We start from the raw sequence: 19036 nt of genomic DNA, 5'->3' as shown, positions 1-19036 counted from the left end.
GCTGTATCTCGTTTCTTCACAGGATCTGTTAGTTATTCTGGATTTGGCAGTGTTAGTGGTAGAGTGTGGACGGATGTCCTCCTTATCAGCCCGCTCCCCCCCCCCCCCCCTCCCCCTCCAGTACGGAATTTATGTATCCCATCTGTCTGCATCTAGTGTCATCTCATGTGAAAACGTGCGAATGTTTTCTAAATGTTTGCGAAACGTGTAACTAAGGCGGGACGTGGGTACTAGCAAGGTTTTCACCTAGTCTGACAAGGGAAGGCACGACGCTTGGAACGCGGATTTACTTCCAACTTCGTATACTCGTAGTACTCCATGAGGACAACAACATGTGTAAGCAGTAGCTCGTACTTCTCAAGCGTTACTGAGAAAATCGCAAGATAATTTTTACCATGAAGCGGCGGCAGCCGAGTGGTTAGCGTTCAAGCCCGGTAATTACCGGATCGAGTCCCGTTCGTCTGTTTTTTTTTTTAATTTTCAACACAGTCATTTTCTTTACTGTTTATATTACAATTGATATAATGGGAAAAATACGTGTAATCGGGCGAACTTTTATTAAATTTACGATGTTATTTGGCAGTCTACTAATTTTTACTATCAGAAATAATATAATGTTCATAACTATCGACTAGTAAACGACCTAACGCATAAAGTGATACTGAAAATGAATGGTCCATGATTTGAGAAATCCCTTATACCTGGAAGGCGCCCGAAACGTCTTGTTACCTCCAAGTTTTGACCGGCACAGACGGCTTTCGAAAGATGTAGAATTAATCGTCGCTTTCGACATTACGAATACAAGTTGCAGGATGGTATTTTTCGTAAACACACGGAAAACATAAAGTTAAACGCCATCAGCTGCATTGAATAAATGCTATGTTTCCGCATACACAAGGTCTTTTGAGGTTTTCCGTGGAAAAACAAACCTCGTTAACATTTTCAAAAACCTCTCTTTCAGACGATAGTTTGGAAGCAAACCATGCATAATGCCGTATTTCCTTAAAAATCGGTGCTGATAATTGGTTATGCAGTATCGAGCGTATTTTAATAGCGTCTTCCGAGAAGCAATTTCTCGTTCTCTTTGGATTAAATACGAACAGTTTTGAAGACACGGACAAGCACACATTTTCAGTATGACTTTATGCGTTAGGTCGTTTACTAGTCGATAGTTGTGAATATTATATTATTTGTGACAATAAAAATTAGTAGACTGCCAAATAACATTGTAAATTTAATAAAAGTTCATCCGATTACACGTATTTTGCCCATTATATCAATTGTAATATAAACAGTAAAGAAAATGACTGAGTTGACAATAATAAAAAAAAAACTGACGAACGGAACTCGATCCAGCGATTACGGGGCTTGAACGCTAACCACTTTTTTTAAAAAAATTCATTTTGTTCTGTACTGTTCGTTGAATTTGTTCACGGCGGACGTCCGGTGACACCCGTTCAGTTTGTTCGTTGATCCGTTCGCTCAGTTTTTTTTATTACAAAGAGTAGCTAACGTTCTGACCGAACATGCTGAGCTACTGTGCCGGTACCCCGCGGCTGCTGCCGCTTCATGGTAAAAATGGCCACGCACAGATATATATTTGACGACCGAAATTATCTTGTGATTTTCTCAGTAACGCTTGAGAAGTACGCGCTACTGCTTACTCATTTTGTTGTCCTCATTGAGTATTACGAGTGTACGAAGTTTACAGTAAATCCGCGTTCCAAACGCTGTGGCCTCCCCTTGTGAGATGCGAAAGCGCCTAAACACCACATTTAGGCAGGCCTGCACACCGCCTCTCTTACTTAATCCTCCGGGCTCATACGACCTGGAGCCGGCGTCCTTCCCAAAATACCGGAAGCGGCGTGCAAACGTACACGGCTATCCAGGCGAATCTCTTTAACGATTTCAGTTGTTGTCCTTTTTTAATTTCTTCAGTTCATTAACTAAGGATTGTACAGTAAAATTTTATACAGTTGGATACAAAAGATTAAATGCTGCTTTATAGCTTATACTTGGGGAAACTGCTATAAAATGGTGTACAGGGTGTCCCAGGGGAAAGGTCAGTATTCAAAGATACGACAAGAACGATTGTTCGAAGCAAATCAGTCTAGTAAACACGGCCTCTAAAATGCATGCCTTAAGAGCTGTTGGTACTTCGTATCGTTGATACTGTGAAACAAACCTCTGCTGCTGCAGGCTCTTTGATTTCCATATTTTGAGGGGTGGTAGTAAGTCCTAAATACAGCACTGTTCTCCATGAAGGATAAGTGCAAACAGTGGTAGCTCTGGTTGCACAAGCAGGTGTGCGCTCCCTGGCGCGTCTAATTATACCGGAGCCCGGCGTCGCGCTGATAGCTCGCCGCTGGCAGCCAACAGTGCGACGGCCGGGGCGACGCGCGACACATGGCCAAAGGCAAAGGTAAGCCACCTTCACTGTCCTTACCACACCAATACTGCAAGCTGCATACATCAGCCATTGTATGCCGCTGCATTTATTATTCTGTTTTTGACTCGTTTGCCAAGTTACCACCTCACCTACTTGTTCCTTATTTTGGTAAGGTTCTTCCACAGACTTTTTTCTTCAGTTATCGAGCTTAAGACCTCTTCGCTTCGTATTTCGTACCTTTGTCTGTCTCGAATTTGTCCTACAGAACCACAAATTGTGTGGTTCTTGACCCCTCAGATTTCCCTACTGTCTGCGTTTCAGAATTCTAGTGTGCTTCAACCCAAATGTATATTTGTAGAATCTTTTCCTTTAACCTCAGTCAATGAATGAGACCAATATATTTCCCGCTTATCTTTCACTGCTCCAGGTAATATCTACCCTGAAATAGCCACAATGTATACTGCAACTTTTTACTTAACAAAATTGGTGTTCAGCGTTCGTTTTTCTCGCCACTGCTATTTATCATACTCTTTGTCTACTTTTTTTTACCACTAACGGGTATTTTTTGCTAAACAGCGTTTATATTTAGCTTTTAAATTAAAGAGTTTGTCGAAGTCTTCACTTACTTTCTGATAGAAGGACAATGTTATCTGCGAATCTCAATATCCGTAATCTATCTTCTTGTACTTTTATTGCAGACAGGAATTAGTGTTCACTTTCTCCATTGCCTGTTCAGACAAAAAAAAAAAAACTGATTGTCTATCGTACTCTTTTTAACAGGTGCTTACCGTCCTGCTTTTAGCTATTCCTGACATGTCTGATGGATGTGGGAGGAAAAAATAAATGTTTCTTTAATACGTAAAAACGTTTCTAGCCTTTTAATTGCTTTAAAGATGTATAGGTTCCAATAGATAGCTTTCTTATGTGAAAGGAGTTCTCCGATTCACACTGCTTTAAAAAAAGAAAAACTAATAAATAGAATGCACATATGAAAAATAACAAGTAATGGAACACAAAGTTTTTGCAAGCTATGAAATCCAGAGTATTTAGAATATTTAGCGTCAGTCATTGATTAACGTGTGTCCATAGTAATTAAAAATAAAGCCGCGCGGCGTTTACTTTTTTTAAATTAACATAACTAAATAAGAAACTCTCTTTCTATGTAATGCCTTGTGATCTATGTGGGATACGACGAATACTTGTTACGGATATTCCGTATACCTCTGTGTAGAAACAAACGAATAAATGAAACAGTGGTTGCACCCCAGATGCTACAAGTCAGCTTCCGGATGTAATTATTTGGAGTGTACGACTTACTCTTTTGTTTATTCGCTGTGAACTTTCAAGGTGAGGGTACGATCAGATTTCGCCATCACGTACTCGAGCGGGTCACTTTCGTACAGCAATTGTTCTCTCCACATAACATTTACGTTTTTACTAGCTCCTCAGTGTCTCAGCTGGTATGCTACGATCTATGTTTTTTCCATGCTGAGCTTCAAGTGGTTTTTGACATAATAACTTTCCAGAGTTTCAAATCCTGTTGTCATCTTTATTTCCAATATTTTCGGCAGTAATTTTGCGAAAAACACTTTTTCATCCTTGGTCAGTGTTTGTTTTAACAAAATTGGCTAGTGTTAGCTAATGTTGTTATAAATGTAATAAACTAAAACTGTGGACTGTATGAAGTTTAATGAGGTACTCTGAATGTGGGTAACTTTAGTTTAGATATTCAAATGTTGCACAAGTGCATTAACATTAACTGAATTACAAAGGCTGCACTCTCAAAGAGAGCGAAGGAAAAACGACGGCCTATTTGCCTCCATACGAGCCTTAATTTCTCTTATATTTTAAGCGAAATGCACGTTGGCGGTAGTTCAATCGTTATACAGTCGCTTCAAATGCTGGTTCTCTAAACTTTCTCTGCAATGTTTTGCGAAAAGAACGTTGTCTCTCCACGAAGTATTCCCATTTGAATTCACGAATCATCTATCGAATAGTCGCATGTTGAACGAACCTACCGGTAACAAATCTAGCAAACCACCTCTGAATTGCTTCAATGTCTTCCTTTAATCCAACATGGTGGGAATCCCAAACACTGGAGCAGTACTCAAGAATGGATCAAACTAGTGTTCTATACCCTACTACCATCCTTACGTGCTCTTTGCATTTCATATCGCTCTGCAACGTTACGCCTAGGTATTTAATCGGCGTGACAGTGGCAAGCAGCACAAAATTAATGCTGTATTCGAACATTATAGGTTTGCTTTTCCTACTCATCCGCATTAACTTGCATTTTTCTACACTTAGAGCTAGCTGCCATTCATCACACCGACTAGAAATTGTGTCTAAGTCATCTTGTAATCTCCTAGTCACTCAACGACTACACCTGTCCGTACACCACAGCTTCATCAGCAAACAGCCGCAGATTGATGCTCACCCTGTCCATCAGATCATGTTTTTATTTATATACAGAATATGAGCGGTCCTGCCACACTTCCCTGGGTCACTCCTTGTCTCTTATAATATTCGCCATCGAGGACAGCGTACTGCGTTTTATTACTAAAGAAGTCTTCGAGCCACTCACATGTGTGGGAACTTACTCCGTATGCTCGCACCTTCGTTAACAATCTTTAGTGGGATACCGTGTCAAATGCTTTTAGGAAATCTAGGAATATGGACTCTGCCGTTGCCCTTCATCCATGGTTCACAGGATACCTTGCAAGAAAAGGGCAATCTGAGTATCTCACAAGTGATGTTTTCTGAATCTGTGCTGATTTGTGGACGGAAGTTTGTCCGTCTCAAGGAAATTTATTATATTCAAACTGAGAATATGTTCAAGAATTCTGCAGCAAACAAATTTTACCGCTGTTGGGCTGTAATTTTGCGAGTCCGTTCTTTTACTCTTCTTATATACAAGGGTCACCTGCGCTTTCCTCCATTCGCTTGGGACTTGGGCGCTGGGCAAGAGATTCGCGATAGATGCAAGATAAGGATGGAGCCAATGCCGTAGAGTACTCCGTATAAAACCGAATTGGGGCTCTATCCGGACCTGGCGACTTAGTTGTTATCAACTCTTTAGTTGCTTCTCTACGCCAAGGATGCCTATTACTGCGTCTTCCACACCAGAGTCCGTGTGACGGTCAAATGACTGTATATTTGTACGGTACTCCTGCGTGAATGATTTCTGAAACGCGAAATTTAAAGCTCCAGCTTTCCTTTTGCTGTCTTCTACTGCCACAAAAGATTTCGTATCTAATGACCTCGTTGTCGACCGGACGTTAAACACCAATCTTCCTTCCTTCCTTCCTTCTTCCACGCGAGACTGGTCAACGAGTTTCTGGACAGGGGCTTTCGACCCACTTACCGATTTCACGTAGGATCAGAATTTTCTCGGATTCTCGGCAAGATCTTTTGATAAGGTATGACGGCGTTAGTTGTACGTTTCGCGCATCGATCTTTTCATGGACGCACGAATTTTTACTAACATTTGTCTGTTGCGCGTTTTTTTAAAACCAATTATACAACAGTCTCTGGTTCCCCAGAATTTCACAAATTTTGCTGTTTAACAGTGGTGGGTCTTTCCCGTCCTCAATCCACTTACTCAGCACACACTTCTCCAGACCGCCATTTACAATCCAAACTTTGCCCATAATTCCTCTACTTCCATCACAACGGAACAAAATAATGTCTGTTTATTTTCTAAGTGGGATGCTACCACCTGATTATGTGATATTTCTAACAAAAAAAAAGAAAAAAATTCGTCTCCTAGCCTTCTTGATGGATTTATGAACTTAAGGAACCATCGTCGCTACACTAACATCATGATCACTAATAGAAAGAAAGATCCTTTATCATTTAGCTACAATATAGCAGGTCAGCAACTGGAAGCAGTTAATTCCATAAATTATCTGGGAGTAGGCATTAGGAGTGATTTAAAATGGAATGGCTATATCAAATTAATCGTCGGTAAAGCAGATGCCAGACTGAGATTCATTGGAAGAATCCTAATGAAATCCAGTCCGAAAACAAAGGAAGTAGGTTACAGTACACTTGTTTGCCCACTGCTTGAATACTGCTCGCCGGTGTGGGATCCGTACCAGATAGGTTTGGTAGAAGAGATAGAGAAGACCCAACGGAGAGCAGCGCGCTTCGTTACAGGATCATTTAGTAATCGCGAAAGCGTTACGGAGATGACAGATAAACTCCAGTGGAAGACTCTGCAAGAGAGACGCTCAGTAGCTCTGTACGGGCTTTTGTTTAAGTTTCGAGGACATACCTTCACCGAGGAGTCAAGCAGTATATTGCTCCCTCCTACGTATATCTCGCGAGGAGACCATGAGGACAAAATCGGAGAGATTAGAGCCCACACGGAGGCATACCGACAATCTTTCTTTCCACGAACAATACGAGACTGGAATAGAAGGGAGAACCGATAGAGGCACTCAAGGTACCCTCCACCATACACCGTCAGGTGGCTTGCGGAGTATGGATGTAGAAGTAAATGTAGAATCCCTGTCTCTATAGTGACACCGTCGATAATATCAGGTCCCTTTGTAGCTATAAGGTCTAAAATATTTCCGTTGTTTGTGGGCTGTCGAACTAACTGCTCAAGACAGTTTTCGAAAAACGTGTTAGAAGATACTTGACAAGGTTGCCTGTCCGTATCACCTGCAATGAATCCATAGACGTCTCGGTCTATACTCGGTAGGTTAAAGTCGACTCCAACTAATATTGCATGATCTGCGTATTTCCTCGCTACCAAGCGTAGATTTTCTTTGAATGATTCCAAAACTGTCACGGAAAGAGCGGGTGGCTGGTAAAAATAACTGACTTGAGTTCACCCAAAACGACTACACACGTCCTAATAAATTCACAATCAGACTCAATTTCAGCCTCGTGAGACAATACATTTTTGTCGACTACAATGAACACTCCTCTCTTATGGCGTAATCTGTCTTTTCAATATAAATTCAGTGTTTCGCTACAATATTCAGCCAGCTCTCGTTTCCGAGAATAATATGAGTGCGACGAATTTCCTGGTGGGCAGTAAATTCAGAAACTTAGTTACGATTACTTCGACAGTTTACTATTAAAATTTTCACAATCTAAACGTCTTCACTTTGTTCGTGGTCTGCTTTCGCTCTCTGCATATCAACTCAAAAGCCTAAAAGCCACTGTGTTCACCCTGCACGCACTCTGCTACCCAGGTAGCTGCTTCCCTTGTGTAGTGCACCCATGACCTATTAAGGGGAGTCTTACAATTCTCCATCCCATAATGCAGGTCCAGATATCTGCAACCGAGACCATCACGGCATCGAGGTAGCGTTTGGTTGAGACCCTCTACTCGGTTGCAAACCAAAGGACCCCAATCAATTCTGGGAATGATGCTGCAAATTGTAAGCTCTGCTTGCATCCTGCAAGTGACGTCAGCATTCTTCATCACCTCCACCAGCAGCTCGTACGAACTTAAAATGCCCTCAGAACCCAGACAATAGACATAACTGGTGCCGATAGGGGCCACAAATTGCAGGCGACTGCACCCTGCACCCTCAATAGCCTGAGACAGGGCCCCTTCACGTCTCAGATGAGGCCCCCAGCAGACATACAGACTCCACATTGGATTTCTTTCCAGCCCTGAATGCTATTTCCCTAAGGGGCTCCATAACGCACCTAACTTTCGAGCTCCCGATAACTAGCACACTCCTCCCCCCCTCACCCTTTGTGTCTGTTCAGACCCTGCCGAAGGAGAGGCCACCTCTCCACTGAGAGGGAGAATGGGTGAGGGCAGCTGGCTCAGTCTCCACACTGACTCTCCATCTCGAGCAACGCAAACACGCTACCACCCGCTACTCAGAATGCGGTGAGGGCGGATCGCCGGCGTGTAGTGCACTGCAAGGTGCCTTAGCAGCAGGGCCCGTGCGCGAAACAAGAGACACCTGAGGTGTCCCAAGCGACGCTCCTGATTCTCCGCCACCACCGAGGCAGCAACCTGAATATGGTTTACTGTGGTCAAAAGCGTCTTCTGCTGTTCGCAAACTGTGGCCTGCTCCTCCTGCAACTACTCACAGCATGCACACAACCTATCCATCAGAGTACCACTAACTTAAGAATTAACTATAAAACCAGATAGAGAAAGCTAAATATTTAATTTGCTACCCTCCTGATGTGAGCGGCGCGGGGTAGCCGCGCGGTCTGGGACGCCTTGCCACGGTCCGTGCGGCTCCCCCCGTCGGAAGTTCGAGTCCTCCCTCGGGCATGGGTATGTGTGTTGATCATACCGTAACATAGTTTTAAGTTAGATTAAGTAGTGTGCAGGCTGAGGGAGCGATGACCTAAGTAGTTTGGTCCCATAAGACCTTACCACAATTTCCTGATGTGACACCAATGGAGTTTGATGCATTACTGAGTTGGCCGTTAAAAGTAATGATTAGCGTGTTACAAACTGCATGAATCTACACTTTTTTTTTTTTTTTTTTGGTCAACAGTCTACTGGCTGGTTTGATGCGGCCCGCCACGAATTCCTTTCCTGTACTAACCTCTTCATCCCAGAGTAGCACTTGCAACCTACGTCCTCAATTATTTGCTTGACGTATTCCAATCTCTGTCTTCCTCTACAGTTTTTGCCCTCTACAACTCCCTCTAGTACCATGGAAGTCATTCCCTCATGTCTTAGCAGATGTCCTATCATCCTGTCCCTTCTCCTTATCAGTGTTTTCCGCATATTCCTTTCCTCTCCTCTACACATTTACAGTTACTAAAACGCGAGATTACATCTCTTAAATACAAAAAAACCGCAAGGAATTTAAGAATTAAACCCAGAAAAAACATAGTAAAAGCTAAATTTGTAGCTTGCTGCTCTGATGGTGCGTCACAGGTGGTAGTTTGAATCTCGCTACACAACAAAACGCCTTATTCAGAACGTTTTTGCCTACAACAGTAGTGTGGCGGTACTGACGTAAGACATCTGAATCAGCGCTTCGTGTGCGTCTCACTGTTTCATTATATGCTGCCAGTCTAATCCACTTAGCAGGCAGTCAATGATCAACCACCAGGAAATGATACAAGTCCTTGGGACTTGCTGAGAGAAGTATCGCTTGTTAGTAATAATTTTGGATGTGGTAAGCTGCTGCTTGTGTACCTGGTGCCGTAATTGTTGCACCGAACAAAAATACACTCATCGGTACAACAATGGCTTCTTTGGTTTGCTCCGGGAGGAGATCGAGCGGATACTGTAACACTTAGAATGTTAGTTCACTTTATTACAACTAAGAGAAGACGAATGACTTAACTTTGTACAGCCCATTTCCTTGGGAACGACTCTGAACATTAACGTAGCACTTGATTCAGACAAAAAAAAATTCTCTCACTCAGAGCACATTTAAGAATAACTTTCACGTTGAGTTCTTCCTGATACATTGATCACTTGGCTGGCCTACTAGAAGATGATGCTGTTGTCTCACTTGATGATCACAGACTGGGGCTGAGCGGAGCTGTGCTTGGCCGTAAGTAGAACATCATTGCGGCGACTTTGCGAAACGTTTGTACCCGTGGCTATGCCGATGTCACTCATTTGCTGATACATCCAGTAGTGGCTATCTTTTCTTGTGGTTACGTTGCAAGGTACTAACCATGCTTTGGCACCTCGCTCTTTGAAGGACACCACATTCCTCCCCCTCCCCCCCCCCCCCCTCAAACCACCGCACCGTTTTCGTGTAGGGCGGCAGCGCATGACTACGGTGGGGGTAGGCTGAATGCAGATGCAGGTGTGGAGGAATGTAACCGTAGCCAATGCCATCTCCATACCTGAACCCTGGTATCCACTCTGCTAGTGAACAGGAGCACTGCCTCAAAAGCCGGTCACAGGGCGCACACCCACATCGAGCGATGTAGACACTGTGGCTGGGCAAACAGCAAGGGAACTTCTGGGGTGGCGCAATGATCTTCTGGGGGCTCGCAAATATGCACTGGTTTAGGCTACAGGATGTGCGCCGAATCTGCATCAGCGAGATCAGCAGCGGCAGCAGTAGGGGGCAAGGGCGGTGTGGCCCCACATTCCACTGTTGTCAGATGTATTCATGATGGTGGTGATGACATCATTCAAGATGGCGGATTTTGGCGGAGAGATAGGTCAATTGGGCTACCTCCACTAACCTAACCCCCCTGCCCTCCCCCAGAAAAAATGCAGGAAGTTCAAATTCCAACAGGATAATGCACCACACCCCGTTTATCTCTACTAAGCAAATAAAATCGCGGGAAGATAGCTCACTTGACCTACCTCCACTAACCTAAGTCACCCAACCGCCACCTCCTCCTAAGGATTCGTGGGAAAAGGACTTAGCCATAAGCCTTTATTTAAACAATTTCAAGCAGGTGTGTTGGCCACGAGGTCCAGAATCCAACTGACTTAGTACATAGCGCCACCACCAGAGGGCGCTCTCATCTGTGACGTAATCCAAAATGGCGACACCCTGTGTATTCACCACGAGGTCTGGACTCTAACTGACTTAGCACACAGCGCCACTGCCAGAGGGCGCTACCGTGACATCAGATGAAGATGCAAGTACAGTTATTCAAGATGGCTGCACCCACTGTGTGCACTACCACAAGGTCCAGAGTCTACTTCATATCGTGCCCACCAGAGGAAGCTACTGTGACCTCGCGTGGTGACACAAGATCGTCTGCTCTCTCTCGCACATGAACGTTATAACCGGACACTCGCCGTGCCACCGGCCCGTGGGTTCAAATGGCTCTGAGCACTATGGGACTTAACAGCTATGGTCATCAGTCCCCTAGAACTTAGAACTACTTAAACCTAACTAACCTAAGGACAGCTCACAACACCCAGTCATCAAGAGGCAGAGAAAATCCCTGACCCCGCCGGGAATCGAACCCGGGAACCCGGGCGGCCCATGGGCATCTGACCGCTTACGTGACACACCCTCGGCCGCCACCTCCATACACTCACCGGACATAGTCTTCTGAAAATTTGCTAACTAAACTGACACCCACATCCCCCATCAAACCTATCAATTACGTAAGTAATTAATTCAATTTCAGTTTTAATCATATTCAATAATTCAATTTACAATTTCAATATTCAATGATCAAATGAGAAGTTCCACATTTTCCCACTACCAGTGTGGTGTTCAATCATGACCTAGCACCCCCAACCCCTAGAATGCTGCACTCCTATTGGCTACTGCATTACTCACGTGATTCGACTTCATATATGTAAGAAAACGTGTTCGCTGTACTTTCAACTACCTAGGTTCCACTACTTTTCAAGGTCCAGACCGCCACCTCTTCCCAGGAACCATAGCCGAGTTTGAATTCTGGCAGCAATGAAAGGGCACTTCGGCTTTTGCTACCAACCTAAGAAAATTGTTGCAAACAAAGCTCACCACCACTAAACTACACCTCCAGGGCGCAACCTCTTCCTAGGGGATTCTGGTAAAAGGACTCAGCCTGCAATACGCTGATGGAGAGAGGAAGGAGTGTACTTTATTTATTTGGGAGCAATTTATTTACGGATTGAGTATATGTATCACAGAACACACATTCTGACATGCCCCACAGCATACAGACCTGCGAACTGTGACTTCATACCTCATATATAAGACTCTACACACACGCTTGCTAATTGTAAACTGTCAAAAATAACGCATTGCACCACTTACAGACATGCGAACCACTCGTAAATAATGCAATGCATTTACGTCCAGATAGCCAAACAACTCGTAAATTGTCAAAATAATAATCCATCTAAAAGACTCTGCTTGATAATCGTCAACTGTAGAAATCATACACCAGCCTTTATGTAAACAATTAGAGGCAGCACCACCGCCCAGTGTATTCGCAACTGAGTCCAGAGCCCAACTGACTTAGTTCATATCGATGTCATTAGAGGACACTGTAGTGACGTCAGGTGATGAAGCAAGTACCGTAATCTAAGATGGCGCCAGCTAGTGGGTTCAGCACGAGCTCCAGACCCCAACTGTCCTACTACATTTCATCGCCGCCAGATGACGCCTCCGTGACACCAGCTGATGACGCAAGTACAGTTATCCATGATGGCGGCAAACAGTGTGTTCTCCACGATGTCTAGTACTCAATACCACCAACAGAGGACGCTGTTGTCCTTTTCGTGACGTAAACGAAGATGGTGAGGGAAAATGGTGGGGAAAGACTCAGCCTGCTCTGGGCTGATGGGGAGAGTGCGGATGGAGTGCACTCTATTTATATTCAAACAACTTATTTAAGGATAGAGTATATCTCTCACACTCATACAAAACATCCACCACGATGTGCCGGGGGTCATGTTGCACAGCCCACAGACATGCAACCAACTCGTAATTGCAGTACACAATAGCAAACTGCTCCTAAATAATTCTTCACACTGATGTGTAGACACGCTCAGTACTCGTAAACTGTCCAAATAACGCATAGAAAGGCCTACAGAGCCGCTCACGAAATAATGCAATCAACACGCGCAAGCACAGTGCACTGCCCCTGTCCAGTAGAGTACACAGGAAGTAGCGATTAATGACGCATCCGTCAGATGTCATACCGTGCACAGCCCCTGCTCAGCTTCCGCAAGCATGAGGTGGTGGCACTCTCACTCATACGTAACACTTGAGAAATTCCTCTCCAAATACATGTTCTCCTACACACACGTGCTGACATGATCGGGTGGGAGCGCAACCGCGAGCTGCAGCTGAACGCAGGCGAAAGTGATATGTAGGCGCAGCTAATGACCGGGGGCTTATATACAGAGCGCGCACTCCAAGCAGAGCCGTGTGCATTCGGTGTTCCTCGCTACCCTCACTCTAATGCAGTCCGGCGAAGACGCTGCAGAATTCCGTTCCACAATACCAGAACCTGCTTTCACCTTAGCGATTCTAATGGACCGTACGTCACGTTTGACTCACGCTACACCGCCCGTAGCTACATACCATCGCGAACGCATCTAGCAACGTTATCAATCTTATGCTCAAGTCACATTGCTATGTAAAAATAATAACCAAGTCTAACTCTACTAAATTCCATAGCCCCCCCCCCCCCCCCTCCAGAAATAGTTAACGCTCGCTTTCTTGTTGTCTCAGCTTGTATGCGCCAAAATTCCTGCCCTAACAGAACCTGTTTACCAAAATATCGCCGAATCCGGTCTTCCTCCCGGACATAATGTTATAGCCTTCCTGCTCTTAACATACGCAAACATTCTCACCGCTCCTATATCCTACCACAATCAATCGAGCATTTTATTTCTGGGCCTTTCTGTTGTTATTTTGCAAAGATTGCTAAATTGCACCGACAGTTCCCTCAATGTATACACCCCCAACCTGTCCTTTCTTTCTACAGACGCTACACTCAGTGGTAATAAGCTATTTTACACTGATCACCATTTTGCACCAACAACTAAACATCGCAAATTTGTCTACAGGTCATCAAATACATACGGTACTCGCAAGAATAATGGAGCGTCAAACCGATCTACAACCAGGGAATATACCACTAAGTACTGTCTCGATCTTACAAACATGCAATTCACATCCCCCACCATACCAAAATCATTCCCTTTACATCAGCTAACCGATGTCACTCTCTCAGAACTGATGTGAAAGGCAGGCTCGTTTCCTCCTGGCACAAACGCGTTACTGTTTCCGGTTTCTTGCTCGCATTTCTACAGACATCTCAAGACTCGGCGATTAAAAGAACAACCATATTTTCGCCATAATATTATACAATTTTTGCCGTACTTCTCGATATCAAGCACAGAGCAGTAGCCTCCGATCGTTAATGCATCATAATGCACAAGACATAGACTGTAAATTATTTCACCACTAACACCAAACTTTAGCAAGGTGCAGCGTGCTGCAAACCATTGGCTAACTAGAAACAAATAGAGTAAAAAGATATTTGCACTCTCGAATACCGAAGTCAGTGATGTAACAGATTCCAGATGATCAATATTCTTTACAAACCAACTAGGGTCTTTCCCACGTCTAGAGAACAGGCTAACGTGTGTCCAACACACCACAATCGATATTTCCTCAACTAAAAAAGGCACCAAATGTGTAGAAGCAGTCGATCGAACAATTTAAATGGGAGGGAATAACGCTCCAACGCAAACGCACCATCTTCTCAAAGTTACACTTGATCACGAAAGCCGCCCAGCACATACTTAGTTCGCTATTCGGTCGTCTAGAAGATGGTAAAGTTAACTATAACACATTCCTACACTCCAACAGGCCTCTGCATCCGGAAGACTGTTACCATTAACATGGGAACGCGAATCAATGCCACCACAGACTTTGCATACACGGACACATTCTAGAAAACCCCTCACATATATCTTCTATCATTATACTCACAATTAAATCTTGCGATCGAGGTCTTAACTGAACAGTATTCGGCGATGAGCGAAGTACCGGAAATACCTGTACCTTCCTTACAACTGGGCATACTCTTCCCTTCGCTATCACAATACTCCAAGTCAAATCCATACCCTCCCTACAACAGCACACAGACATTTAAATGTTCGCTAATTCATTCTAGACAAGGAGAAGTTGGTGCAGGTCAATTTTTTTTTTCTCCAGTGTTCTATCCGGATGCATGACTCACGTGACATAGCCTGCATTCTATTCGTATACAGCTATGTGTTCCGCATGTGGTTTAAAGCAGTATCTACTTGCGATCGTTAACGGTAAACCTCTCGGTCATCAGAGGACTTCCATCTCATGTCTGAAGAAACTCGACACATTCCTATAAATGAATTTTGATTTTATGCGATCCCCCTGTCGCATCTTCTGTGTAAAGTCGAGACTTCAGGGTCATAAGTAACTTAGCGGTAAGAGCTTATAATGCGCTGCAATCCCTGTGTACAGATTTGCCCAACTGATGTGCCATTTGCAGAGTTAGTGATGGAATGACTTGTAATTTTCACATGTCAGATGCTGCTGCGATGCATTTATGTTTCCTTGTAGGATGTATCCCCTGCTACTAACTATCATTTTATATACAGGGTTATTACAAATGATTGAAGCGATTTCACAGCTCTACAATAACTTTATTATTTTAGATATTTTCACAATGCTTTGCACACACATACAAAAACCCAAAAAGTTTTTTTAGGCATTCACAAATGTTCGATATGTGCCCCTTTAGTGATTTGGCAGACATCAAGCCGATAATCAAGTTCCTCCCACACTCGGCGCAGTATGTCCCCATCAATGAGTTCGAAAGCATCGTTGATGCGAGCTCACAGTTCTGGCACGTTTCTTGGTAGAGGAGGTTTAAACACAGAATCTTTCACATAACCCCACAGAAAGAAATCGCATGGGGTTAAGTCGGGAGAGCGTGGAGGCCATGACATGAATTGCTGATCATGATCTCCACCACGACCGATCCATCGGTTTTCCAATCTCCTGTTTAAGAAATGCCGAACATCATGATGGAAGTGCGGTGGAGCACCATCCTGTTGAAAGATGAAGTCGGCGCTGTCGGTCTCCAGTTGTGGCATGAGCCAATTTTCCAGCATGTCCAGATATATGTGTCCTGTAACGTTTTTTTCGCAGAAGAAAAAGGGGCCGTGAACTTTAAACCGTGAGATTGCACAAAACACGTTAACTTTTGGTGAATTGCGAATTTGCTGCACGAATGTGTGAGGATTCTCTACCGCCCAGATTCGCACATTGTGTCTGTTCACTTCACCATTAAGAAAAAATGTTGCTTCATCACTGAAAACAAGTTTCGCACTGAACGCATCCTCTTCCATGAACTGTTGCAACCGCGCCGAAAATTCAAAGCGTTTGACTTTGTCATCGGGTGTCAGGGCTTGTAGCAATTGTAAACGGTAAGGCTTCTGCTTTAGCCTTTTCCGTAAGATTTTCCAAACCGTCGGCTGTGGTACGTTTAGCTCCCTGCTTGCTTTATTCGTCGACTTCCGCGGGCTACACGTGAAACTTGCCCGCATGCGTTCAACCGTTTCTTCGCTCACTGCAGGCCGACCCGTTGATTTCCCCTTACAGAGGCATCCAGAAGCTTTAAACTGCGCATACCATCGCCGAATGGAGTTAGCAGTTGGTGGATCTTTGTTGAACTTCGTCCTGAAGTGTCGTTGCACTGTTATGACTGACTGATGTGAGTGCATTTCAAGCACGACATACGCTTTCTCGGCTCCTATCGCCATTTTGTCTCACTGCGCTCTCGAGCGCTCTGGCGGCAGAAACCTGAAGTGCGGCTTCAGCTGAACAAAACTTTATGAGTTTTTCTACATATCTGTAGTGTGTCGTGACCATATGTCAATGAATGGAGCTACAGTGAATTTATGAAATCGCTTCAATCATTTGTAATAGCCTTGTATATAGGCCTGATGCAGGCATTGTATAATTTCTGAATCATGTGCGCGGTTTGACAGCTTACGGCTGCGACGACTGTACATGCGTTCACGTCATCATCGGTGTCTAGTGGATAGGAATTTCTCATGTGTTACGTATGAATAGGGGTGCCGCCACCTCATGCTTGCGCAAGCTGAGCAGGGGCTGTTCGTGGTATGACATCTGACGGATGCGTCACTTATCAATACTTCCTGTGTACTCTAATGGACAGGACGGTGCACCGTGCTTGTGCGCGTTGTTTGCATTATTTTGCGAGTGGCTCTGTAGGCCTTGCTACGCGCTATTTGGACAGTTTACGAGTACTGAGCGTGCCTACACATCAGTGTGAAGAATTATTTAGGAGCAGTTTGCTATTGTGTACTGCAATTACGAGTTGGTTGCATGTCTGTGGGCTGTGCAACATGACCCCCGGCACATCGTGGTGGATGTTTTGTATGAGTGTGAGAGATATACTCTATCCTTAAATAAGTTGTTTGAATATAAATAGAGTGCACTCCATCCGCACTCTCCCCATCAGCCCAGAGCAGGCTGAGTCTTTCCCCACCATTTTCCCTCACCATCTTCGTTTACGTCACGAAAAGGACAACAGCGTCCTCTGTTGGTGGTATTGAGTACTAGACATCGTGGAGAACACACTGTTTGCCGCCATCATGGATAACTGTACTTGCGTCATCAGCTGGTGTCACGGAGGCGTCATCTGGCGGCGATGAAATGTAGTAGGACAGTTGGGGTCTGGAGCTCGTGCTGAACCCACTAGCTGGCGCCATCTTAGATTACGGTACTTGCTTCATCACCTGACGTCACTACAGTGTCCTCTAATGACATCGATATGAACTAAGTCAGTTGGGCTCTGGACTCAGTTGCGAATACACTGGGCGGTGGTGCTGCCTCTAATTGTTTACATAAAGGCTGGTGTATGATTTCTACAGTTGACGATTATCAAGCAGAGTCTTTTAGATGGATTATTATTTTGACAATTTACGAGTTGTTTGGCTATCTGGACGTAAATGCATTGCATTATTTACGAGTGGTTCGCATGTCTGTAAGTGGTGCAATGCGTTATTTTTGACAGTTTACAATTAGCAAGCGTGTGTGTAGAGTCTTATATATGAGGTATGAAGTCACAGTTCGCAGGTCTGTATGCTGTGGGGCATGTCAGAATGTGTGTTCTGTGATACATATACTCAATCCGTAAATAAATTGCTCCCAAATAAATAAAGTACACTCCTTCCTCTCTCCATCAGCGTATTGCAGGCTGAGTCCTTTTACCAGAATCCCCTAGGAAGAGGTTGCGCCGTGGAGGCTTAGGTTAGTGGTGGTGAGCTTTGTTTGCAACAATTTTCTTAGGTTGGTAGCAAAAGTCGAAGTGCCCTTTCTTTGCTGCCAGAATTCAAACTCGGCGACAGTCCCTAGGTAGAGGTGGCGGTCTGGACCTTGAAAAGTAGTGGAACCTAGGTAGTTGAAAGTATAGTGAACACGTTTTCTTACCTATATGATTTCGAATCACGTGAGTAATGCAGTCGCCAATAGGAGTGCAGCATTCTAGGGCTGGGGGGTGCTAGGTCATGATTGAACACCGCACTGGTAGTGGGAAAATGTGGAACTTCTCATTTGATCATTGAATATTGAAATTGTAAATCGAATTATTGAATATGACTAAAATTGAAATACAATTAATTACTTACGTAATTAATAGGTTAGATGCAGGATGTGGGTGTTACTTTAGATAACATATTTACGGAAGACTATGTCAGGTGCGTGTATGGAGGTGGCGGCAGAGGGTGTGTGACGTAAGCGGTCAGATGTCCACGGGCCGGTGGCATGCGAGTGTCTGGGTATAACATGCACGTGCGAGAGAGAGCAGACGATATTGTGTCACCACGTCACGGTAGCGTCCTCTGGTGGCCATGATGTGAAGTAGACTCTGGACCTCGTGGTGGTGGACAGAGTGGATGCAGCCATCTTGAATAACTGTACTTGCGTCTTCATCTGACGTCACGGTAGCGCCCGCTGGCGGTGGCTCTGCGTACTAAGTCAGTTGGAGTCTGGACCTCGTGGCGAACACACCTGCATGAAATTGTTTAAATAAAGACTTACGCCCAAGTCCTTTTCCCACGAATCCTTAGGAGGAGGTGGCGATCGGGTGACTTAGGTTAGTGGAGGTAGGCCAATTGACCAATCTTCCCGCCAAAATCCGTCATCTTGAATGACGTCGTGTCCTGTTGCCATGTCTACATGACGCCATCTTAGA

General features: G+C 44.4%; 1 protein-coding gene across 1 annotated transcript in view; it reads left to right on the top strand.

Annotated features, from left to right (window-relative positions):
- Window positions 1-19036, top strand: part of LOC124722162 — a 182239-nt gene that overhangs the window by 19119 nt on the left and 144084 nt on the right. The window contains exon 2 of the mRNA XM_047247364.1: window positions 2266-2422. Coding sequence (XP_047103320.1) covers window positions 2266-2422 — 157 coding nt within the window. The remainder of the gene's footprint in view (window positions 1-2265; window positions 2423-19036) is intronic.

Source organism: Schistocerca piceifrons, chromosome X (assembly GCF_021461385.2).
Source record: "Schistocerca piceifrons isolate TAMUIC-IGC-003096 chromosome X, iqSchPice1.1, whole genome shotgun sequence".
Lineage (NCBI taxonomy): Eukaryota > Metazoa > Arthropoda > Insecta > Orthoptera > Acrididae > Schistocerca > Schistocerca piceifrons.
The sequence above is the reverse complement of the archived record's forward strand: the minus strand, read 5'-3'. Positions and strand labels throughout refer to the sequence as shown.